At 51.9% G+C, this 25,493-nt stretch overlaps 1 protein-coding gene across 2 annotated transcripts in view; it reads left to right on the top strand.

The window, feature by feature from the left end:
- Nucleotides 1-24,547, top strand: part of CREB3L1 (cAMP responsive element binding protein 3 like 1) — a 46,258-nt gene extending 21,711 nt beyond the window's left edge. Inside the window, exons 2-12 of one of the 2 annotated variants that reach the window (XM_074401378.1) lie at nt 200-428; nt 8,689-8,873; nt 11,561-11,639; nt 12,556-12,713; nt 13,899-14,048; nt 14,186-14,244; nt 14,432-14,500; nt 18,800-18,899; nt 19,878-20,004; nt 23,390-23,654; nt 23,872-24,547. In XM_074401378.1, the coding sequence (XP_074257479.1) occupies nt 200-428; nt 8,689-8,873; nt 11,561-11,639; nt 12,556-12,713; nt 13,899-14,048; nt 14,186-14,244; nt 14,432-14,500; nt 18,800-18,899; nt 19,878-20,004; nt 23,390-23,654; nt 23,872-24,298 (1,848 nt within the window). In that variant the 3' untranslated portion in view covers nt 24,299-24,547. Of the gene's footprint in view, nt 1-199; nt 429-8,688; nt 8,874-11,560; nt 11,640-12,555; nt 12,714-13,898; nt 14,049-14,185; nt 14,245-14,431; nt 14,501-18,799; nt 18,900-19,877; nt 20,005-23,389; nt 23,655-23,834 lie in introns of both variants that reach the window. The other variant, XM_003920031.4, reaches the window with a different exon arrangement.
- Nucleotides 24,548-25,493: the final 946 nt, after the last annotated feature.

Genomic DNA, 25,493 nt, shown 5'->3' on the forward strand with positions numbered 1-25,493 from the left:
TGTCGTGATGGAAGTGATGAGAGTTGGTGTTGCGATGTTGGTAGTGGTGATGGTGTTGCTGGTATTCATGGGGATGGGGACAGTAATGGGAGGTCACAGTGACAGTGGTGACCGTGGTGGGGTGCTGCACCACCACAGTGGCACCTATACCCCCTTCCCAAGCAAAGCTGAATTCCCTCTTCCCCTCCTCCTTCCCTAGCACTTTCCTGAGCACCTGGACCACTTCGCGGAGAATATGGAGGACTTCTCCAACGACCTGTTCAGCAGTTTCTTTGATGACCCTGTGCTGGATGAGAAGAGCCCTCTATTGGACATGGAACTGGACTCCCCAACACCAGGCATCCAGGCGGAGCACAGCTACTCCCTGAGCGGAGACTCAGCGCCCCAGAGCCCCCTGGTGCCCATCAAGATGGAGGACACCACCCAAGGTAAGAGATGGAATAGCCTGGGGACAGCACAGGCACAGAAGGCCCAGGAGGGAGGAAGCTCTGGGGTGACCAGAAAGAGTGCCTGCAGCCTAGACTCCCAGAGGCTCCCACGTAAGCCACCCCAAACCCCTCAGGGGGCACTGCTCCCTGCCTTTCCGTTCTCCTTCAATTCAAAGCCAGAGGAGCACTTTATTTTTTTTGAGATGGAGTCTCGCTCTGTAACCCAGACTGGAGTGCAATAGCTTGATCTCAGCTCACCACAACATCTGCCTCCCGGTTTCAAGTGATTCTCCTGCCTTAGCCTCCCAAGTAGCTGGGATTGTAGACATTCGACACTGCACCCAGCTAATTTTGTATTTTTAGTAGAGACAGGGTTTCTCCATGTTGGTCAGGGTGGTCTTGAACTCCCAACCTCAGGTTAACAGCCCTCCTCAGCCTCCCAAAGTGCTGGGATTACAGGCGAGAGCCACTGTACCCAGCAGAAACACTTCTCAAAAGGGTTTTTTGCTGATTTAAATCAGTGGTTGACAGAGTGTGGGTCCCAGACCAGCAGCATCACTTGGGAAACTGTTAGAAATGCAGATTCTCAGGTTCCACCATAAACCTGCTAAATCACAACCCTGTGGGTAGAGCTCAGCCTTCCAGGTGATTCTGATGTACACTCAGGTTTTGGAACTGCTGACTTAGAGGAGACAGTGGGGGTAATTCAACAATAACTGTGGGGCTGGGTCTAGTGGTGTATGCCTGTAATCCCAACACTTTGGGAGGCCGAGGCAGGTGGATCACTTGAGGTCAGGAGTTGGAGAATAGCCTGGCCAACCTGGCCATTTAGTAGAAACTCTATCTCTACTAAAAAAAAAAAAAAAATACAAAAGGCCAGGCACACTGGCTCATGCCTATAATCCCATCACTTTGGGAGGCCGAGCTGGGTGGGTCACCTGAGGTCAGGAGTTCGAGATCAGCCCGCCAACACATGGTGAAACCCCATCTCTATGAAAAGAATACAAAAACTAGCCAGGCACAGTGGCAGGCACCTGTAATTCCAGCTACTCAGGAGGCTGAGGAAGGAGAATCATTTGAACCCGGGAGGTGGAGGTTGCAGTGAACCGAGATTGTGCCATTGTACTCCAGCCTGGGCAACAAGAGTGAAACTCTCTCTCAAAAAAAAAAAAAAATACAAAAAATACAAAAGTTAGCTGGGAGTAGTGGTGCACTACTGTAATCCCAGCTGCTTAAGAGACTGAGGCACAAGAACTGCTTGAACCTGGGTGGAGGAGGTTGTAGTGAGCCGAGATCACATCACTGCATTCCAACCTGGCAACAGAGTGAATCTTCATCTCAAATAACAATAATAATGACTGGCTGGGCACAGTTGCTCATGCCTGTAATCTCAGCACTTTGGGAGGCTGAGCCAGGTGGACCACCTGAGATCAGGAGTTCAAGACCAGCCTGACCAATATGGTGAAACCACATCTCTACAAAAATACAAAAATTAGCCGGGCATGATGCCCTCCATCACATGGTGCCTCCATTACATTCCAACCTGGACAAGAGATCAAGACTCCATCTCAAAAAAAAAAAAAAAAAGGCTAGGCATGGTGGCTCATGCCTGTAATCCCAGCAGTTTGGGAGGCTGAGGCAGGCAGATCATTTGAGGTCAGGAGCTCAAGACCAGCCTGGTCAACATGATGAAACCCCATCTCTCTTAAATACAAAAATTAGCTGGGCATAATGGTGGGCACCTGCAATTCTAGCTACTCAGGAGGCTGGGGCAGGAGAATCACTTGAACCCAGGAGGCGGAGGTTATAGTGAGCCAAGATCATGCCACTGCACTCCAGCCAGGGTGACAGAGTAAGACTCTGACTCAAAAATAATAATAAACTGTGGACAAGTTACCAAGACTCTAGAACAGGCGTCCCCAAACTTTTTACACAGGGGGCCAGTCCACTGTCCCTCAGACCGTTGGAGGGCCGCCACATACTGTGCTCCTCACACTGACCACCAGTGAAAGAGGTGCCCCTTCCCAAAGTGCGGCAGGGAGCCGGGTAAATGGCCTCAGGGGGCCGCATGCGGCCCTCGGGCTGTAGTTTGGGGATGCCTGCTCTAGAACATCACCACCTCCTCATACTGTGATATCCTCTGAGATGCTATTTCAGAGAGATTCCGGTACCCTCTTTTATTCCAGAAGGTAGCATTCTCTAATCCTCCACTCTTACCTAACTTCATCCTTTAAAGCAAAGGGCACCCTGACCTCTTCCACTCAGGTAATCAGCACTTAAGACCCACATTGTGCCCCACTTAGAAATGGTCTCTTAGGGCCTTTTCTCAAATATAGGTGGTCCTGGCTCTGTCACTTTTGGCTGGATGATCACAGACGTGTCAGTTAACCTCTGTAATCCTCAGTATCTAGATCTACAAATGCAAATAACAGTAAACATTTCGATAGCACTCTCCAGTCTCCAGATTGCCTTCACGTTCATTACCACATTTATTTCTCATGGCTGACAGGTGAGGTTGGAATCACTTTTATCATAATCCCCATGGAGCCAATAAGAAAACTGAGACTTCACAAAAAGTCAGTTGTCTAGGTCACCCATGGAGACATAACAGTGTGCCCTGATTCTCAACCACACACCCTTGCCGCCACCACATTTGCCAGTTACAAGGGGCAGCCAGGGCTATTGGGCTGCGACACACAAGGGCATAAGTGTGCATCCCTGCTGGAAATAGATGCTTGGTGCTGCAAAGAAAAATTATCACTGAGACAGGATTTTTCAGCAACGCAATTTTTACTTCTTGGACTGCAGGAAGGGTACCCTTGCTAGCCATCTTGCCTCGAGAGTACAATGAATAAAGGAAAATACACAAATTTATCCCTTACACATTTGGGGTTGTTCTTATTGCTGTGTCTGATCTCCATTGGCCGGAGTCAGATCTTACAATTTTAAGTAAAAGCCAATTGGTTAACAACTTAAAACTTTTCTTTCTTTTTTTTTTTTTTGAGACGGAGTCTCTCTTTGGCCAGGCGCCAGGCTGGAGTGCAGTGGCACAATCTCGGCTCACTGCAACCTCCGCCTCCTGGGTTCAAGCAATTCTTCCGCCTCAGCCTCTCAAGTAGCTGGGACTACAGGCGCACACCACCACGCCCAGCTAATTTTTGTATTTTTAGTAGAGATGGGGTTTCACCAAGTTGGCCAGGATGGTCTCGATCTCTTGACCTCTTGATCTGCCCGCCTCGGCCTCCCAAAGTGCTGGGATTACAGGCTTGAGCCACCGCGCCCGGCCAGCTTAAAACTTTTCTAAACAGGTAAAAGCAATGTAGATCTGGGACATGCCTGTGAGCACATCCAGCACAGATATCTTGGTTAAAGTACAAGGACATGCGATGTACTACGTGCCTGCAGGGACGGCATATCCAACAGCTACGTAGGATAGGGCTTAACAAAGTTATTAGCACATTTATTCCTCAACAATAAAGGAAACTTTAAAAAGAAATTTTTCTACTTCCCACAATCCCCGTGTCTCCACCAGCAGCTGGGTGAGCTTGGGCAGATTACTTAACCTCTCTGGGCCTCTGTTTCCTCAATGACAAAATGAAAATAATAGATTCCTTGAGCATTCTGGTCAGGCTTTAAAAAATGTCTGCACAAAGTACCCCGCTAAGTCCACAGCACATAATGTATATCAATAATTAGAGGCAGTCAGGTTCAGTGACTCACGCCTGTAATCCCAGCACTTTGGGAAGCCAAGGCAGGAGGATCACTTGAGCCCAGGAGTTCAAGACCAGCCTGGCCAACAGGTGAAACCCTGTCTCTACTAAAAATACCAAAATTAGCTGGGAGTTGGGGCATTCACCTTTAATCCTAGTGATTCGGAAGGCTGAGACAGGAGAATAGCTTGAATCTGGGAGGCAGAGGTTGAAGTGAGCCAAGATCACGCCACTGTACTCCAGCCTGGGTGACATAGAGTGGGACTCCATCTCAAAAAATAATAATAATTAATGACTATTTTCATTGTGCACATAAAAGTCCTATAAATACTATGGGTGGGCTAGCCTTGGTGAGTCACACCTAAAATCCCAGCACTTTGGGAGGCCGAGCCTGGACGATTGCTTGAACTGAGGAGTTTGAGACCAGCCTGGGCAACATAACAAAACACCTTCTTTACAAAATTAAAAATTAAAAACTTAGCCAAGCATGGTGGCACATGCCTGTAGTCTCAGCTTCCTGAGAGCCTAAGGCAGGAGGATATCTTGAACCCGGGAGGTTGAGGCTGCAGTGAGCTATGATGGCGCCACTGCACTCCAGCCTGGACCCTGTCTTAAAAAAAAAAAAAAAAAAAAAAAAAAGACTATGAGTGCTTGGAACAATGAACAGTGTTTTCTTATCTTACTCCTCTTTCCCTCTAAAGAACCACGGTTTCTTAATTTTCTCACCTGGTAAATGGGGAGAACAATGGGCCTGCCCCAGAGAGTTGTTGGGAAAAGCAGCTCATGTGTGTCGAGGGTTTAGAGCTGTGCTCAGCACAAGAAGTGTGAGCTGCGTCTGATGGTCTTTGAGAGTCCCCAGGGGCAAAGACAAACCTTTGTACCTCCCCCCAAACCCCGTGAGGGCAGGGGCACCCTCTGGGTTGTTGTTTGTTTGTTTGTTTTGAGACAGAGTCTCTTTTCTGTCACCCAGGCTGGAGTGCAGTGGCGCGATCTTGGCTCACTGCAACCTCCACCTCCCGGGTTCAAGCAATTCTCCTGCCTCAGCCTCCCGAGTAGCTGGGATTACAGGCAATCACCACCATGCCTGGCTAATTTTTTTATTTTTAGTAGAGATGGGGTTTCAACATGTTGGCCAGACTGGTCTCAAACTCCTAACCTCAGGTGATTCACCCACCTCAGCCTCCCAAAGGGCTGGGATTACAGGCGTGAGCCACCACACCCGGCCCCTGAGTCTATTTTTTTTTTTTTTTTTTTTTTTTGAGACGGAGTTTCACTCTTGTTACCCAGGCTGGAGTGCGATGGCGCGATCTCGGCTCACCGCAACCTCCGCCTCCTGGGCTCAGGCAATTCTCCTGCCTCAGCCTCCTGAGTAGCTGGAATTACAGGCATGTGCCACCATGCTCAGCTAATTTTTTGTATTTTTAGTAGAGACGGGGTTTCACCATGTTGACCAGGTTGGTCTCGATCTCTCGACCTTGTGATCCACCCACCTCCCCTGAGTCTATTTTTAAAGCAATTTGTCTGTGGGCCCTTTGCAGGAGGCAGCTTCCTGGAGGCCAGTGGCCTGGCCCTGTAATTGGGGAAGATTGTGGGTATTCCTGGAGCCCAAGGGCAGCCTGTGGTCCAGAGCTGGGGCACTCAGGCTCCCATCAGGGTGGGGCTTGGCCTCCAAGGTGGTCAATCAGCCACTGCCCTCTCTCCCTTGCCACAGCAGGCCCCAAAGTCCAGAATCCCCTCCAGCCCCCGCCCCAACTGTTGACTCCCCTCCCCTCTCCCCTGTCTTACTGGCTGCTTCAGTGGCTGCCAGGCAGTGGGGCCACCGTGAACAGGGCTGACTTAGGGTTGGGGGACTGTGGGCACCCATCAGGAAAAGGGGTGATGCTTGCCAACCCTACTGCCCAGGCAAAACCAGGAGGCTCACTAGGTGGGCAGGAGGTGGGTTCTGGCCTCAGGAAATCTAAGCCTCACCTCTCACTCCTCCCCACCACCGCCTCCTCCCATCCCCCGCATACCCCCAGTCACCGGGTCCTGTTGATGCTTCCTTCTAAATCTGCTCCCTTCTCTCCATCACAACTGCCACTGCCTTTGCTCAGGCCTCCCGTTCTCCCTCCTCGCCAATTTCAACACCTCCTGCAGTTCTCCCTGCCTGTCTTGCCTGCAGCCAGTCCAGTCCCCACACGAGGGCAGAGTGGTCTTTTATATTTTATTTTTTTAATTGATTTAATTTTAGAGATAGGATCTCGATCTGTCACCGAGCTGGAGTGCAGTGGTCTGATCATAGTTCACTGCAGCCTTGAAATCCTGGGATCAAGCGATCCTCCTGCCTCAGCCTCCCAAAACTGGGATTACAGGCATGAGCCACCACACCCAGCCATAATCTCTCTTAAAATTGCAAATGTGAGCCAGGTACCATGGCTCACAATCTGTAATCCCAACACTTCAGGAGGCTGAGGTGGGTGGATCACTTGAGCTCAGGAGTTCAAGACCAGCCTGGGCAACATCTGGAGACCCCATCTTTAGAAAAAATACAAAAATTAGCTGGGCATGGTGGCATGCGCCTGTACTCCCAGCTCTTAGGAGGCTGAGGCAGGAGAATCAATTTAGCCAGGGCTGCAGTGAATCATGATGGCACCACTGCACTCCATCCTAGGTGACTGAGCGAGAGAGCTCCTGTCTCTATTTATTGTTTCTTTTTTTTTTTTTTTTTACTTTTCTGATAATTTTTTTTAATTACAAATTTGAGCACGTGCAAAACTCTTAGCGGCTCCCCATTAGCTTTTTTTTTTTTTTTTTTGAGACGGAGTTTCGCTCTTGTTACCCAGGCTGGAGTGCAATGGCGCGATCTCGGCTCACCGCAACCTCCGCCTCCTGGGTTCAGGCAATTCTCCTGCCTCAGCCTCCTGAGTAGCTGGGATTACAGGCACGCACCACCATGCCCAGCTAATTTTTTGTATTTTTAGTAGAGACGGGGTTTCACCATGTTGACCAGGTTGGTCTCGATCTTTCGACCTCGTGATCCACCCGCCTCGGCCTCCCAAAGTGCTGGGATTACAGGCTTGAGCCACCGCGCCCGGCCTCCCATTAGCTTTAGGATAAAGTCACATCTCTGAACTATCCCAGCCTCCAAGGCCAAGCCACCCCCACCAGCCTCTCTGACCCCATCGTCCACTCCCCTTTGCATTCCAACTACAATAAACCACATGTGACTCCTGCTAGATCCCCAGCACCTAGCACGGTGCTCTGCAAATGTTTACTGAATAACAATAGTTGTGTAACACTGGCTTGTATTTATTGAACACTTACTCCTTTTTTTTTTTTTTTTTTCCGAGACAGGGTCTCACTCTCTGTCTAGGCTGGAGTGCAGTAGCACAATTTTTTTTTTTTTCTTTTTTTGCGGAGTTTTGCTCTTGTTACTCAGGCTGGAGTGCAATGGCGTGATCTCGGCTCACCGAAACCTCCGTCTCCTGGGTTCAGGCAATTCTCCTGCCTCAGCCTCCTGAGTAGCTGGGATTACAGGCACGCGCCACCATGCTCAGCTAATTTTTTTTTTTGTATTTTTAGTAGAGACAGGGTTTCACCATATTGACCAGGATGGTCTCGATCTCTTGACCTCGTGATCCACCCGCCTCGGCCTCCCAAAGTGCTGGAATTACAGGCATGAGCCACCATGCCCGGCCAGCAGTAGCACAATTTGGACTCACTGCAATCTCCGCCTCCCAAGTGATTCTCCTCTCTTTTTTTTTTTTTTTTTGAGATAGAGTCTCACTCTGTGCCCAGGCTGGAGTGCAGTGGTGTGATCTCGGCTCACTGCAACCTCTGCCTCCTGGGTTCAAGCGATTCTCCTGCCTCAGCCTCCCAAGTAGCTGGGACTACAGTGCCACCACGCCTGGCTAATTTTTATATTTTTAGTAAAGACATGGCATTCACAACGTTGTCCAGGCTGATCTCGAACTCCTGGGCTCAAGGGATCTGCATGCCTTGGCCTCTCAAAGTTCTGGAATACAGGCATGAGCCACTTTGCCCGGCTGTTCAAGCAATTCTCCCACCTCAGCCTCCTGAGTAGTCAGGATTATAGGCTCACACCACCACATCCAGCTCATTTTGTGTGTGTGTATTTTCTGTAGAAATGGGATTTCACCGTATTTCCCAGGCTGGTCTCAAACTCCTGGGCTCAAGCAATCCACCTGTCTTGGCTTCCCAAAGTGCTCGGATTACAGGAGTGAGCCACTGCGCCCAGCCTGAACATTTACTTCTCACCAGCACTAAGTATTAACACGCACGGTGTTAAGTGTCTTCTGTGCATTATACTACTTAAGCCTCAGAACGTCTCTATTAGGTCCTTCCTGTACCTTTTCCCATTTTACAGATGAGGAAGCTCAGGCTCAGAGAGGTTAAGCAACTAGCCTAAGGTCATACAGCCAATCAAGAGGGGTGTGAATCTGGTATACCCTAACATCTCTCTTCAGTTCAGCCTAGAGCAGCTCCCAGGGGGCAGGCAGGGGGCTGAGGCCTCTGCCCTGGAGAACCCTGAGCCTTTCCCCTTCCCCTAGATGCAGAGCATGGAGCATGGGCGCTGGGACACAAACTGTGCTCCATCATGGTGAAGCAGGAGCAGAGCCCGGAGCTGCCCGTGGACCCTCTGGCTGCCCCCACTGCCATGGCTGCCACGGCCACCATGGCCACCACCCCGCTGCTGGGCCTCAGCCCCCTGTCCAGGCTGCCCATCCCCCACCAGGTGAGCCTGGGGATGGCGTGTAAGGGTCGAGGGAGGGACAAGGGCTGGTGGGTCTGTGGGAAGAGGTGTTCAAAGCCCGGGACTCTGTGAATGGGAAGGCATGAGCCTCAGGGCTGAGGCTGGGAAGCCCCAGCCCAGGCCTCCACCTGCCCCGCTGGCCACCCTTTCACCATCCTACAGTGGGCACAAGTCACGGCCCCCTTGGAGTAACTGAGGCCTTCGCCTGTGCAGAAGAAGACAGCTTGCAGGTCCCCAGGCAGGGCTGGCGTCAGTTGCCCAGTCCAGGGTCTCAGATGTGGAGACAGCCCAGGCCACTGACTTTGCTCAAAGCTTCAGGATTTTAAAAAAAGAAAGACCAAAATGGACATACAAAAAAGTGTACTATATTTCAATCATTTACATTTATGAGATTAGTGTGTGTATATACATAAATGTGTGTGTGTGTGTGTGTGTGTGTGTGTGTGTATATATATATATATATATATACATATATATATATATATATATATATGTTGGTCTTTTCTGACACAGGTCACCAGGCTGGAGTGCAGTGGCGCGGTCTCGGCTCACTGCAACCTCCACCTCCTGGGTTTAAGCGACTCCCCTGCCTCACCCTCCAGAGTAGCTGGGACTTACAGGCACGCACCACCACGCCCATCTAATTTTTTGTGTTTTAGTAGAGATGGGGTTTCACCATGCTGGCCAGGATGGTCTCGATCTCCTGACCTCATGATCTGCCTGCCTCGGCCTCCCAAAGTGCTGGGATTACAGGTGTGAGCCACCGCGCCCGGCCAAGATTAGCATTTTTAACCCACACTCTCAGGCCGAACTCCTCGCTTTACGAATGTGTAGATGACAGCATTCAGCTATAAACCCAACACCCCTCTGGGAACGTGAGGCCCAGAACCTGGCTCCTAGCAGAGGCCCTACCTGAGTCCCAGCTTGGCGTCTCATTTGTGTTCTGGGCCTGTTGCACGTCCTCCTTCTCTGTAAAATGGGCTCATGAACCCTGCAATGCGCTTCTAGCCCTAGGATTCCACGGGATGAGCAGCGTCTTATAATCCCTAGATGGGAGTGTGGCTGGCCCTGACCCCTGCTGGCCACATGGCTCACTTGCTCAAACTGTAGTGGCCGAAGCCAAGAAAGGCCAGCCCCTCCCTGTACCCCCCCACCGCTAGACTCACGGATCAGGGGTTGGTGGCAAATACGCAGGATCTATCAAGACCGTCCCCAAGACTGGCTCTGGGACGCCTCAGGCCTTGCCAAAGCAGGAAAGGACTGAGTGACATTAGCAGCAGCCAGGGGCGAGGAGGCTTCAGAAAGGGAAACTGAGCCTCAAGGGGTTAAGCAATTTGCCCAAAATCATGCGGTTAGAAGCAACTGACCTGCCTCCCAAATTCTGCCTGCCAGACCCTGAAGCCCACGCAAGTGAGGTCATAACCCCTAGTGGAAGGCACAGGAGCTGATGGCATAGTCAGCAGTGAGCTCTCTGCACCGCTGTCCTCTATCTGTCACTCGAGGGCTGAGCTGGGACGTAGACCAAGGGATCTCCAAGGTCCCTGCCAGCTTGAACCTTCTGGGATTCTTGCTCATCAGCCTACACGCTGGATTCTGCATCCCACCCGCAATATCATGATCTCTCTGGGGCTGCAGCCCAGGGCCCAGGGGGAGTGGGGGGCCTGAAATCCAGCCCCCAACACCATGCCTTCCTCAAAGAGGACACCACTTACATGCATGTCGGTAGTCACGTGTACAAAGCCATGCATGTTCTTAAAGTCCTTTCTGGAACAAGTCAGAATATAAATAAAGAGAAATGCATGTTTAAAATGTCCATCTGAGGCTGGGCGCAGTGGCTCACGCCTGTAATCCCAGCACTTTGGGAGGCTGAGGTGGGCGGATCACGAGGTCAGAAGTTCAAGACCAGCCTAACCAACATGGTGAAACCCGGTCTCTACTAAAAATACAAAAGATTAGCCAGGCATGGTGGCCGGCACCTGTAATCCCAGCTTCTCAGGAAGCTGAGGCAGGAGAATCACTTGAACCAAGAAGGTGGAGATTGCAGTGAGCCAAGAACGTACCACTGCCCTCCAGCCTGGGTGACAGAATGAGACTCCATCTCAAAAAAGAAAAAAATGTCCATCTGATTCTATCAGGCCCTTGCTTCAAACCCATTAGGAGCTCTCATTGCCTCAGACTTCTTTGTCTAGATTCTACTTCTATTTATACCCCAGGACTCATTTCAGACTTTGACTTCTCAGGGAGCTTTCTCGGAGCCCCCAGCCAATCAATGCCTCCTTCTTCTGTACCATTCCTACGAGTCACCGAACAGCTACACTGTTCCAGACATTACCTCTTGTCCTTGTCCTCATGGCAACCTGCATACCAAAGCCTGTGTGGCCTTCACAGCTGGTGTGGAAGGTGGCCCTACCCTCGGAGGCTCCCCTTCTCTGAGCTTAAGGTCTGAACTACACTACCTGGCCACCAATCCTTTCCCTTCAGTGTGACTTGGCTTCTCTAAGCTCAAGAACTCGCCTCTATTCCCTTGAAGTTGTGCCCAGAACTCCAAGCCCAGCCACTTCCCCCAGTGTGCAGAGTAGACCTGCAGCCTTAGGGAGGATGTGATCAGAATGACATGGTGGGGACAGACACAGGGGCAGCTAACGGAGCTGGGCTTGTCTGCTCCTCAGGCCCCAGGAGAGATGACTCAGCTGCCAGTGATCAAGGCAGAGCCTCCGGAGGTGAACCAGTTCCTCAAAGTGACACCAGGTAGGTGTGTCCAGGGAAGGGCTCTCTTCCCCTCCAGTCTTGGGCAGACACAGCATTCCCACTCCCTTGGTTCAACCCACCCCTGTCTCTAGACAACTCCTCTCCCAGAATATCCTCTCCACCCTTCCCTACCCACTCCCCCTCCACCCCTCCATCCATGCCCGCTCTTCATATCCAGTCCTCTTCTTTTTTTTTTTTTTGAGACCGAGTCTCGCTCTTTCACCCATGCTGGAGTGCAGTGGCACGATCTCGGCTCACTGCAGACTGCAACCTCCACCACCCAGGTTCAAGCAATCGTCTCAGCCTCCTGAGTAGCTGGGATTACAGGTGCCCGCCACCATGTCCAGCTGATTTTTGTATTTTTAGTAGAGGCAGGGTTTCGCCATATTGGTCAGGCTGGTCTCGAACTCCTGACCTCATGATCCACCTGCCTTGGCCTCCCAAAGTGCTGGGATTACAGGCGTGAGCCACTGCACCTGGCCTTCTTCCAGTCCTCTTCTTGCCCAATCTACTGCTGCCATTGCTCCTGCTTGCCCAGCCTCACCCTATGAGAGAGAGGCCCCAGTCACCTTCTGGGGTTGCTGAGCTTAAAGCCCTGAACTCTGTGAAGTCAGGGGTCAGGGAGGACCTCCGAAGAATTCAGCTTCTATGATGTCTATGCTAAGGGTGAGCCTTAAGGGAGCTGGGTCTCTGTGGTGTCAGATGAGGGAACACCCAGGAATTGGCTATCCAGATGTCAACTGTCTTTCTGCCATTGCAGAGGGCCTTCTGATGTCACAGCTGAGGCCCAGGGCCTGACGGTCCATTTCCCACAATGTCAGAGCTAGTGCAGGCCCAGGCTCAGCTGAACTCATGATGATGTCGGAGCAGAGCTGGGGTGCAATGTTGCTAACCCAGTTTCCCCTGCTCTCCCCAGAGGACCTGGTGCAGATGCCTCCGACGCCCCCCAGCAGCCACGGCAGCGACAGCGACGGCTCCCAGAGTCCCCACTCTCTGCCCCCTTCCAGCCCTGTCCGGCCTATGGCGCGCTCCTCCACAGCCATCTCCACCTCCCCACTCCTCACTGCCCCCCACGTAAGGAGCTCTGAGTGGGCTGATCCCGAAAGTGAGAAATTGAATACATCCACCTGAGCACACTGGCCAGTGGGGAGGGTTGGGAGCCCTGAGACTGATCCCCACCCTCCTCAGAATTCAGAGGGATGCCTGCCTGGCAGATGGGAATTCGAATCCCTTTTTTTTTTGTTTTTTTTTTTTTGTTTGTTTCGTTTTGTTTTGTTTTTGAGTCTCACTCTGTTGCCCAGGCTGGAGTGCAGTGGCTCAATCTTGACTCAATGCAACATCTGCCTCCCAGGTTCAGGCAATTCTCCTACCCCAGCCTCCTGAGTAGCTGGGATTAAAGGCACTTGCTACCACGTCTGGCTATTTTTTTTCTTTTCTTTCTTTTTTTTTTTTTTCAAAGACAGTCTCGCTCTGTTGCCCAGGCTGGAGTGCAGTGGCACGATCTCAGATTACTGCAAACTCCGCCTCCCCAGTTCAAACGATTCTCCTGCCTCAGCCTCCCGAGTAGCTGAGACTACAGGTGTGCACCACCACACCTAGCTAATTTTTGTATTTTTAGTAGAGGCAGGGTTTCACCATGTTGGCCAGGATAGTCTCAATCTCTTGACCTTGTGATCCACCCTCCTCGACCTCCCAAAGTACTGGGATTACAGGCGTGAGCCACCGCGCTCGGCTGGGAGTTTGAATCCTTTTACCCTGCCTCATGGTGAACAGGAGACTGTTGCAGAGCCAGGACTAGAACTTGACATTCCTGACCTCCAAGGGATGACCCAGGCTGCCTCCAAGGAGCACTGTATGAGGAGCAATTCCCAAATGGTCCAGAATCCCGAGGGAACATAGATCTAGGCCCTGAGTCCTGGGATGGGTGTGGAGTCTTCCAAGCCAAGATTGTAGGGAGGGGTCTGAGGGAGATGCTGTTTGGGGCACCCCAAACAAGTGAGCTTTGAGGCTGTGGTCTCAGTGATCCAGGACCGGCCCCACCCCAACAATGCACTGAGTGCCTAACACCTGCGCTCTCAGCGCCGTCCTGGCACCTGACATGTGTTACTGAATTTCACCCAGATCCAACCCCTTTTCAGATGAGGAAACAGACGCAACGAGTTGTGTGCCTTGCCTGGGTCACATAGATAGTACGTGGCAGAGCTTGAATTTGAACCCAGGGGTGCCTGGCTCCTAACTACCACATCCTACTTCCTACAGAAACTACAGGGCACCTCAGGGCCACTGCTCCTGACTGAGGAGGAGAAGCGGACCCTGATTGCTGAGGGCTACCCCATCCCCACGAAACTCCCCCTCACCAAAGCCGAGGAGAAGGCCTTGAAGAGAGTCCGGAGGAAAATCAAGAACAAGGTAAAGCCGGCCGCCCGGGGCTTTGAGGGGCTTCCTTGGTGGGTGGGCTTCCCTGGCGCACCAGCTCTGAAATTGTGGGGGCCCAGGAAGTGGCTATGTGGCAGTGCTAACCCTTGTTTTTGGGGCTCCCCCTCTAGATCTCGGCCCAGGAGAGCCGTCGTAAGAAGAAGGAGTATGTGGAGTGTCTAGAAAAGAAGTAAGGGGCTTGGAAGGGGTGAGGGGGTCCACGTGTCACTCTCTCGCCTGACCTGCCCTCCCAGGCCCTCTCTGATGGAGCAGCAGAGGCAGGAGGCACGGGGGCACATGATGGTGAGGGGCTAGGCTGAGGGGCTGTCTTGAGTCTGGGGGCTGCTCCTGAGCCTCTGCCTGCTTGGCCCCTGCAGGGTGGAGACATTTACATCAGAGAACAATGAACTGTGGAAGAAGGTGGAGACCCTGGAGAATGCCAACAGGTGGGTGGCGCCTTCTGCATCCCACCTGGCCTCCTGCTCCTCTGCAACCCACGCCTGGCTGTGCATAGCTCTGGGAGACAGGAGAGAGGAGAGAGAACTAAGTTTAGGATGACAGGGACCTCAGAAACATGCCCGATAGCCTTCGGCCACTTACATCCTGCCCGTCCCTGTGTTCCCATTTTTCTTCACCTACTAGACACCTGGCAGGGCTGGTGAGTTGCTTAAATGTGCAGATGTTTTCAAAGTGTGGTCCTCAGACCAGCAACATCCCCGGGAATTGTTAGAAATGCTTATTCTCCGGCTCCATGCCAGGTCTACTGAGTCAGAAGCTCCAGGAGTAGGGCCCAGCACTCTGTGTTTTAATGAGCCCTCCGGGGAATTTGGATGCACCCTCAAGTGTCAGAACCACTCATGTAGATCCTTGTTACTCAAAGCCAGGTGCCCAGGACAGGCAACATCAGCATCACCTGGGAGCTTGTTAGTAATGCAGGCCAGGCGAAGTGACTCACGCCCGTAATCCCAGCACTTTGGGAGGATGAGGCAGGCAGATCATTTCAGGTCAGGAGTTCGAGACCAGCCTGACCAACATGGTGAAACACCATCTCTACTAAAAATAAAAAAATTAGCGGGGCGTGGTGCCGGGCACCTGTATGTCCAGCTACTTGAGAGGCCGAGGCAGGAGAATCACTTGAACCAGGAGGTAGGAGTTGCAGTGAGCTGAGATTGTGCCACCGCACTCCAGGCTGGGCCAGACTCTGTTTAAAAAAAAAAAAAAAAAAAAAAAAATGGCCGGGCGCGGTGGCTCAAGCCTGTAATCCCAGCACTTTGGGAGGCCGAGGTGGGTGGATCACGAGGTCAAGAGATCGAGACCATCCTGGTCAACATGGTGAAACCCCGTCTCTACTAAAAATACAAAAAATTAGCTGGGTATGGTGGTGCGTGCCTGTAATCCCAGCTACTCGGGAGGCTGAGGCAGGAGAATTGCCTGAACCCAGAAGGCGGAGGTTGCGGTGAGCCGAGATCGCGCCATTGCACTCCAGCCTGGGTAACAAGAGTGAAACTCCATCACAAAAAAAAAAAAAAAAAAAAAAAAGCATAATTTCAGAACTCTCTCCAGACTTACTGAGCTAGAAATTGCATGTTCACAAGATCCTTAGGTGATTCACGGACACTATGAAGTTTGAGAAACAGGAGTGTAGAGACAGCAGCACAGTGCCTGGCGGGTAGCAGCCACATAAAGTCACAGCTCTGGGTTCTTGCCTTGCTCTGCCATTTTTGCAACTCTGTGTAGAAATCGTTAAACATCTCTGGGCCCCTGTTTCTTTGTCTAAGTGGGATGATAGAAACATTATCTCATAGGGCCAGGCACAGTCACAGCGGCTCACGCCTGTAATCCCAGCACTTTGGGAGGCCGAGGTAGGGGGATCGCTTTAGGTCAGACATTGAAGACCAGCCTGAACAACATGGCGAAACCCTATCTCTACTAAAAATACAAAAATTAGCCAGGTATGGTAGTGCACACCTGTAATATCAGCTACTCAGGAGGTTGAGGCAGGAGAATTGCTGGAACCTGGGAGGCAGAGGTTACAGTGAGCTGAGATCATCACCCCAGTGCACTCCAGCCTGGCTGGCAGAGTGAGACTCTGTCTCAAAAAAAAAAAGGAAGAAAGAAAGAAAGAAAGAAAGAAAGAAAGAAACATTATCTCATAGGATTGATAAGAGATCAAGTAAAGGACCCAGGCTGATGCTTGGTATTTAGGAATGTGCAATTCATGTTAGCTTTTATTCTTCTTTCATTTTTTAATTTATTTTCTTGAGACAGAGTCTGGCTCTGTTGCCCACGCTGGAGCGTAATGAGGCGATCATAGCTCACTGCAGCCTGATCTCCTGATTCTCTCCACTTAGCCTCCTAAGTAGCTAGGACCACAGGTGCACACCACCATCCCTGGGTAATTTTTTGTAAGTATTTTGTAGAGACAGGATCTTGCTATATTGCCCAGGCTGGTCTCAAACTCCTGGGTTCAAGCATACCTCCTGCTTTGGCTCCCAAAGTGCTGGGATTATACGCATATGACACTGCACCTGGCCTTCTTTCATTATTTTGTTTTATTTGTTTATTTATTTATTTATTTATTTATTTTTGAGTCTTGCTCTGCTGCCCAGGCTGCAGTGGCACAGTCTCGGCTTACTACAACCTCTGCCTCTTGGGTTCAAGCGATTCTTGTGCCTCAGCCTCCCAAATAGCTGGGATTACAGATGTGTACCACCATGCCTGGCTAATTTTTTTTTTTTTTTTTTTTTTTTTTTGAGACGGAGTTTCGCTCTTGTTACCCAGGCTGGAGTGCAATGGCACGATCTCGGCTCACCGCAACCTCCGCCTCCTGGGTTCAGGCAATTCTCCTGCCTCAGCCTCCTGAGTAGCTGGGATTACAGGCACACGCCACCACGCCCAGCTAATTTTTAGTATTTTTAGTAGAGACGGGGTTTCACCATGTTGACCAGGATGGTCTCGATCTCTTGACCTCGTGATCCACCCGCCTCGGCCTCCCAAAGTGCTGGGATTACAGGCTTGAGCCACCGCGCCCAGCCAATTTTTTTTTATTTTTAGTAGAGACAGCGTTTTCGCTATGTTGGCCAAGCTGATCTTGCACTCTTGACCCCATGTAATCCTCCTGCCTCGGCCTCCCAACGTGCTGGGATTACGGGCATGAGTCATTATTTTTTATTCCAAATTTCTGATAGTGCCCAGCCATGAGCCTCTGGTATATCTTTAATAATCATTTTCTGGGATCAATTACAATAACCTAGACAACAGCCTGGTATGCAGCAGGTGCTCAACACAAGACTTTTTCCTTCTTTCCTTCCTTCTCTCCCAGCTTCTCCAGCAGGATCCAGCCACTCCTCTGTTCCCTGATTGGCCTGGAGAATCCCACCTCACCCTTCCACCCCTCTGTCTCTGGCTGGGGTTCCTTTCTGGCCCAAAGTAGGTCCAGGCCCTTGGAGCTATTTCGCCACCTGCTGTACATTATGGGAACTGCAACTCCCATGTGCCTGGTTGGGTGGAGAGAGATTAATTTGTCCACTACGCCTGTGCTGAACACGTTCTCTGTGCACCCAGAAGATTCCATGCTCAGTGGGACTCAGTCCTCACCCTCAGGGAGGCCACAGTTAGTGAAGGAGACTGACGTGGAAATCTAAATAAACAAAGGGCTGTGATAAAAGCAAACACAGCAACAAAACTAACAAAAACAGCCGGGTGCAGTGGCTCACGCCTGTAATCTCAGCACTTTGGGAGGCCGTGGCGAGTGGGTCACGAGGTCAGGAGTTCAAGACCAGCCTGGCCAACATGGTGAAACCCCATCTCTATTTTTTTTTTTTTTTTTTTTTTTGAGACGGAATTTCGCTCTTGTTACCCAGGCTGGAGTGCAATGGCACGATCTTGGCTCACCGCAACTTCCGCCTCCTGGGTTCAGGCAATTCTCCTGCCTCAGCCTCCTGAGTAGCTGGGATTACAGGCACGCACCACCACGCCCAGCTAGTTTTGTTTTTTGTATTTTTAGTAGAGACGGGGTTTCACCATGTTGACCAGGATGGTCTCGATCTCTTGACCTCGTGATCCACCTGCCTCGGCCTCCCAAAGTGCTGGGATTACAGGCTTGAGCCACCGCGCCCGGCCACCCCATCTCTATTAAAAGTACAAAAAGTTAACTGGGTGTGGTAGCAGATGCCTGTAATCCCAGCTACTTGGGACGCTGAGGCAGGAGAATCACTTGAAACTGGGAGGTGGAGGTTGCAGTGAGCTGAGATCACACCCCTGCACTCCAGCCTGGGTGACAGAGCAAGACTCTGTCTCAATACAAAGCAAAGCACCTAACACTAACAATAGCTACCATTTACTAGACACTCACTCCATACCAGGCACTGTGCCAGACAGGTCCTTCTTATCAGTTCAGGGTGCTGGGGGGTGCCAGGGATGGAAGGTCGAGGTACCTGTGGCTGGGATCGGTTAAGCAATGGAAGGCTGGTCTCTGTGCAGCTGGGAGCGGGTCTTCCCTCCTCCAACTCCCTCAGCCAGGACCATCACAGGGCAGCCCTGAGCTTCCACAGGGCAACCCAGCCAGTCACCATGAGGCAGGCCGCTCCACGGAAGAGCCACACAGGAGGTGACTTTTCCTACCTTGACTGAGATGGGTACCTCGTGTGGAGGCCAAGTCTTGAGCCAGCCCCCTAGGAGAGCTCCAGGAGGCAGAGATGCCCGTGGGGTCAGAGCCTGCCAGCTGACCACTGTGCCCTCCTCAGGACCCTGCTCCAGCAGCTGCAGAAACTCCAGACTCTGGTCACCAACAAGATCTCCAGACCTTACAAGATGGCTGCCACCCAGACTGGGACCTGCCTCATGGTAGGTGTGGCCCCCTCCACCACAGGCCCCCAGGAGGAGCGTTCTTCCCAAAGCCGGCTTTTCCCAGGGGTGGGCAGAGCTCTGAGGACTGGTAACATCATGGGCAGTGTCACCAGGGTACACCGTCCTGGTGCTGGTGGGTGCTGGTGGGTGCTGGTGGCAGAAGGTGCCAGCCTCCTTCCCCAAGCCCCTGGCACCTTCTGCCTCACACCCGTCCCCGACTAGTCAACATAGTGCAGATGTGTAGGTGACTCCAGTGGCCCCAGCTAGGGGACAGCTGGACAGGTTCCTTAAGGAGGCGGCTTCCACAGGCTTTGTGCAGGGAAGGGCTTGGGGAGACTCAGGGAAGAATGGACCTGGTTCTTTCTGGAACGGATGGCTGTGAAAAGGCCAAGGAAACCCCTGGAAACCTGGAAGCGCTCCCGGGGTGTGCTTCAGACCTCCTCTAGCCCCTCTTCCATCCTCTTCTGGAAATGGCCAGCCTCTTGCCGCCTGGCTCAGCCCGCCCCAGCCCTCCGAGACCCTGGAGCTGTGGGGTGGCAGAGCCAGACTAGGGGCAGGGGTATGTGGGCTCCCTGGCTCTCAGCACCTCCCACTAGCCAGGCTTTCCTGAATCCTGCTGAGAATGTGATGTGCTGCTGTGTCCCCTTCCCTCAACCCAGCCCCAAGCCCCACGTGCACCTGTCCCTTCCTTTCCTGACTCCTCTCCCCCTAGGGTGACTTCACGTTGTTCACTTCCCTCCTGCTTCTAGCACTGCCTGTGGCAACCCCCCTACAATGGCTGGGATGGCCTGAGCGGCCCCTCCCTTCCCCAGAGAGGATAGGAGACCCCACGTGTAGGAGAGAGTGGTTGGCTGCAGGAGCTGTTTCCTTGGGAAAATGCTGAGACTTTTGTTGGTTTGGGAGAGAAGGGGTGGGGTGGTCAGGGCCACAGCTCTCTTTGTCCCAGGTCTGATGCCACTCTCTCTTTGCTACCAGGTGGCAGCCTTGTGCTTTGTTCTGGTGCTGGGCTCCCTCGTGCCCTGCCTTCCCGAGTTCTCCTCCGGCTCCCAGACTGTGAAGGAAGACCCCATGGCTGCAGACAGCATCTACACGGCCAGCCAGAGTGAGTGCCCTCCTGTCCCGCCAGCTCCCTGGGCTGGGGCTGCCCTGCCCCAACCCCAGTGTCTAGGCAGAAGCCAGACAAAAGAGAGAAGCCAAGGGTGGGTCAGCATTGACTCATTCTGCCTCCTCATTTTCCAGATGGGGAAACTGAGGCCCAAAGAGAGTCTATGCTTTGCTCAATGTTTGTGGTAGAATTGGGACTAAAATACAGAGCTCCCAGCCCCAGGTCCGTGCATTATGGTCAGTGTTTATGGGGCATCTGTTAGGCACCATCAGTATCTCATGATAGGTACAGCAAGTGAGTTTCAGCTCAAAGGTCATTTCCAATAAGGTGGTGGTAGCTGCTTTAAACACTGTGTTTAAAAAAAGACCCTGACCGGGGCACAGTGGCTCATGCCTATAATCCCAGCACTTTGGGAGGCTGAGGCAGGTGGACCAGCTGAGGTCAGGACTTCAAGACCAGCCTGGCCAACATGGTGAAACTGTCTCTACAAAAATGAGCTGGGCATGGTGGTGCATGCCTGTAGTCCTGGCTGCTTGGGGGCGCTGAGACAGGAGAATCTCTTGAACCCTGGAGGCAGAGGTTGCAGTGAGCTAAGATCACACCATTGCACTCCAGCCTGGATGATAAGAGTGAGACTCCATCTCAAAAAAAAAAAAGAGGCCGGGCGCGGTGGCTCAAGCCTGTAATCCCAGCACTTTGGGAGACCGAGGTGGGTGGATCACGAGGTCAAGAGATCGAGACCGTCCTGGTCAACATGGTGAAACCCCGTCTCTACTAAAAATACAAAAAAAAGTAGCTGGGCATGGTGGCACATGCCTGTAATCCGAGCTACTTAGGAGGCTGAGGCAGGAGAATTGTCTGAACCCAGGAGGCGGAGGTTGCGGTGAGCCGAGATCGCGCGATTGCACTCCAGCCTGGGTAACAAGAGCGAAACTCCGTCTCAAAAAAAAAAAAAAAAAAAGACTCTGAGGCACCATTCAGAATCGACAGGAAGGAGTGTCATGATCCATTGATAATGTCTACCACGGACAGAGGAAGGGTAGTGGTGGTGTGGGTTCAGATATCTACCATTTTCACAAGGGATAGTGAAGTATAGTGGTTAGGAGCATGGAGATAGCAAGTCCATCCTAACTGGCACTGCCACTTGCTAACTGTGTGACCTGGGGCATATGTCTTAAGCTCCCTGAGCTTTCATTTCTTCATCTAGGAGTGGCAATTCTGCACTTACTGAGCCATGGCTGTGAGACAGTGCATGAAACAGCACACTGTCTGTGCTTATGAAATGATCAAATTCCGTCTCTTGGGGAAGAGCTCATGGAGGAGAGAAGAGCTACATCATAGTAGCTGGCAAAGGGAGAACTGGGGTAGGGCCTAGCAAAGAAGAATGTGGATTTCAGAGGGAGAGGATCCTTCAGATGGACCCACAGAGGAACTTCCTGGGCAGTCCCTCGTCAGTTACCCAGTCACTTACCAAGAACCACGTGTCTGGCAGGGCAGGAGGAGGAAGAGGAAACAGATGAGAGGTCAGAGGAGGGAAGATTAAGGAGTGAGTTTCAAGAAGGAGGGCTATAGCAGGGAGGATGAGCTAGACATCGAGAGCCTTGAGGGGAGGAAGCTGGTGTGGGGAGGGTTAGGGGAAGAGGAAGCAGAGGTGGGGAGAGTGAAAACCCATCCCCGGACATGTGCAGCCTGAGGAGGAGAGAACAGGATGGTTGCTAAAGGCAGGTGGGCAGCAGCGATGCAAGGTCTGGGGAGCAAGGTCTGGGGAGCCATGTGTCTGTTTTTCCAAGGTCACAGAAGCCACTGGAGAGAAAGGAATGGAAAGAGAGCTGGGGTTGATGGAGAAAGCCACAGCTAGAGGAGGGAATGAATGAGCCCCTTGGAGAGAAGGCAGTGGGTTTTAGGCCCAAGAGCTGAGCTGGGCAGAGAGGAGGACGCATCCCAGCAGGCAGATGGCTTTGGAGCAGGCTGCATTGCACAGTTCCAGGGGCCACTGTTCACACAGACTGTGAGGACATGGCTGCAGAGACACAGAGGTGGCAGGGGCCACCGTTCACACAGACTGTGAGGACATGGCTGCAGAGACACAGAGGTGGCAGACCCTAGATCCAGGCAGGACTGGGTTGGCATCCTCCCTTCAGGGAGGACAACTTCCCTGAGTGCCTGGAACTTCAGCTGCCTGCTCTGGGAAGAGGGCCTAAAGAGACCTCATTCCCGAGAGTTTCTGCAAGATTTTTAACTACTCGATGTAGGTCTATGGGTCTTGTATAATGCCTAGCAAATGTTGGGTGTCAAACAAATGTTTGTCTTCCTTCTCCGAAGGGCAAACTAGGACTTAGAATGGGGAAGAGACTTATTTCAGGTCTCACAGAAAGTAGGTGGTGGACTGGCCGGGTGCAGTGGCTCACTCCTGTGATCCCAGCACTTCGGGAGGCCAAGGTGGGTGGATCACTTGAGGTCAGGAATTTGAAACCAAGCTGGCCAACATGGTGAAACCCCATCTCTACTAAAAATACAAAAAGTAGGACCATGCGCGGTGGCTCACACCTTGTAATCCCAGCACTTTGGGAGGCTGAGGTGGGCAGATCACGAGGTCAAGAGATTGGGACCATCCTGACCAACATGGTGAAACCCTGTTTCTACTAAAAAATACAAAAAAAAAAAAAAAAAAAAAATTAGCCAGGCATGGTGGTATGCGCTCGTGAGTCCCAGCTACTCGGGAGGCTGAGGCAGAAGAATCACTTGAACCAGGAGGCAGAAGTTACAGTGAGCCGAGATTGCACCACTGCATTCCAGCCTGGTGTCAGAGCAAGACTCCATCTCAAAAAAAAAAAAAAAAAAAAAAAAATACAAAAAGTAGCCGGGTATGGTGGCACACACCTGTAGCTACTCGGGAGGCTGAGGCAGGAGAATTGCTTGAACGCAGGAGGAGGAGGTTTTGGTGAGCCGAGATCGCACCCACTGCACTCCAGACTGGGCAACAAGAGTGAAACTTCATCTCAATAAATAAATAAATAGAAAGAGGTAGAGCAAGTAACTGATGGAGGTTAGAACACAGCTCCCAGATCCCCAAACTCAGTACCCTCTGCTGAGGAAGAGGTGACTTTTCTGATTATTTCCTGGACACAGTTTCAATCACTTCCTTTCTATTACATTTCAACCTCTCATCTACGTGAGGTTGGTCCTAGCCTCCCTGTTTTACAGGTGAGCGTACTAAGGCTCAGAAAGTTCAAAGCAAAGTGTGTGACTTACCTGAGGTCACACATCCGGGAAGTGTCACAGCTGCGACTCAGATCCAGGGCCTGCCTTCTTAGCCATGAATGTAGCCAGGAGGTCGAGGGAGTCTAGGGCGCGCACGGTTCATCTTACACTCCCTCTCCAGTGCCCTCCCGAAGCCTCCTGTTCTACGATGACGGGGCGGGCTCGTGGGAAGATGGCCGCAGCACCCTGCTGCCCATGGAACCCCCAGATGGCTGGGAAATCAACCCCGGGGGGCCGGCGGAGCAGCGACCCCAGGACCACCTGCAGCATGATCACCTGGACAGCACCCACGAGACCACCAAGTACCTGAGTGAGGCCTGGCCCAAAGACGCTGGAAACGGCACCAGCCCCGACTTCTCCCACTCCAAGGAGTGGTTCCATGACAGGTGGGTGGGTGGCCCCTTGCCCTCCTGAGGTCTCAGGCTCCCCCTGCCTCCTGCCCACCGTTGGTACCCACATCAGCCACACCCTCCCAAGGCCCCATCCCTGCTGGGCCCAGATCCAGCTTGCAGAGGGTCAGAGAGTTCCTGCTGGACAGTCATCCTTGGCCTCTCTTCTCTCTCCAGGGATCTGGGCCCCAACACCACCATCAAACTCTCCTAGGCCATGGCAAGACCCAGGACACAGGACGCACCCCCGGCACCCAGAAGAGGAGTTCTCGCTCACTACCCCGGATCCACCTCGTGCCCCTACCTCCTGGAACTTCCCCCTCCAGGAGAAAAGGCTCCACTTCCCAGCCCTTCCTTCCCCTGACATTTGGACTCTTCCCTTGGGCCTACCACTCTGTTCTCATTCTCCTTCCCACCACCATCCATCCGTCCTTCTCAGACAAACCACTCACTGGCCACCCCTCCTCCTCTCATATGCCCAACACGACCACTGCCTCCCTGCCCCCACACCTGCACCCAGACAGACACATCAACTCGCCCCACTCACAGACACCCCCACCCCACCCCCACTGTACAGAGACCAAGAACAGAAATTGTTTGTAAATAATGAACCTTATTTTTTATTATTGCCAATCCCCTAAGATATTGTATTTTACAAATCTCCCTCCTCCCTTCACCCTTTCCTTGTTTTATATTTTATGAAGTTAGTGCGGGCTTTGCTGCTCCCTGGCCCAGGAAAGAAGGACTCCCCCCTTCGCCTGGCACCCCCCCTGCTGCTGCCCAAGCCGCTGGGCCTTTTTAATTGCAAACTGCTCTCTTCATCAGCTCAGCACACGCTTTAAGAAAGCAAAACTAAAAAAAAAAAAAAAAAAAAAAACATGCAGCATCAACTCCTGACTTTGTGCCTTTCTTAATTGGAGGGGAGGGAAAGTAGAACCAAAGGGCAGGGACCGAAAGGGAAATTTGAGTTTATATTCCTGGCAGGCAGTGTGGGGGTATAGGAGTGTGAGAGGCATTTCTTTTTTTTTTTTTTCTTTTGTAGAGATAGGGTCTCACTATAATGCCCAGGCTGGTCTCAAACTCCTGGGCTCAAGCAATTCTCCTACCACGGCCTCCCAAAGTGCTAGGATTACAGGCATGAGCCACCACGCCAACCTGTTCACTGTTTATTTTCCAGTGTTTTGTTGACATCTTCGATTTGTCATTTCCTCTTCTGTCTTTGGTTTATTTACAGCTTTTCTATGTGTATGCTTTCAATTGAGGATCAGGAAGATAGTTGAGATAAATGTTTGTTATCTGCCGATTTAAGGAGAACCCCACATATGTGTGTACGTGTACATGAATGAATGACAAGGTTTTACTCTGTTGCCCAAGTTGGAGTCCAGTGGTGTAATCATAGCTCGCTTCAGTTTCAAACTCCTGGACTCAGGCAATCTGCCCACCTCAGACTCCCAAAGTGCTGGGATTACAGGCATGAGCCCCTGCAGCTGGCCAAGAAGGCATTTCTCTTGGGATTTCTCTTCTAGCCAGGTGTGGAATTCAAACCAAACAGAGAGTCTGGCTGGGCGCGGTGGCTCCAGCCTGTAATCCCAGCACTTTGGGAGGCCGAGGCAGGTGGATCACGAGGTCAAGCGATCGAGACCATCCTGGTCAACATGGTGAAACCCCGTCTCTACTAAAAATACAAAAAATTAGCTGGGCATGGTGGCGCGTGCCTATAATCCCAGCTACTCAGGAGGCTGAGGCAGGAGAATTGCCTGAACCCAGGAGGCGGAGGTTGCGGTGAGCCGAGATCGCGCCATTGCACTCCAGCCTGGGTAACAAGAGTGAAACTCC

This window comes from Saimiri boliviensis, chromosome 6, assembly GCF_048565385.1.
Source record: "Saimiri boliviensis isolate mSaiBol1 chromosome 6, mSaiBol1.pri, whole genome shotgun sequence".
In the NCBI taxonomy this organism is placed as follows: Eukaryota; Metazoa; Chordata; class Mammalia; order Primates; family Cebidae; genus Saimiri; species Saimiri boliviensis.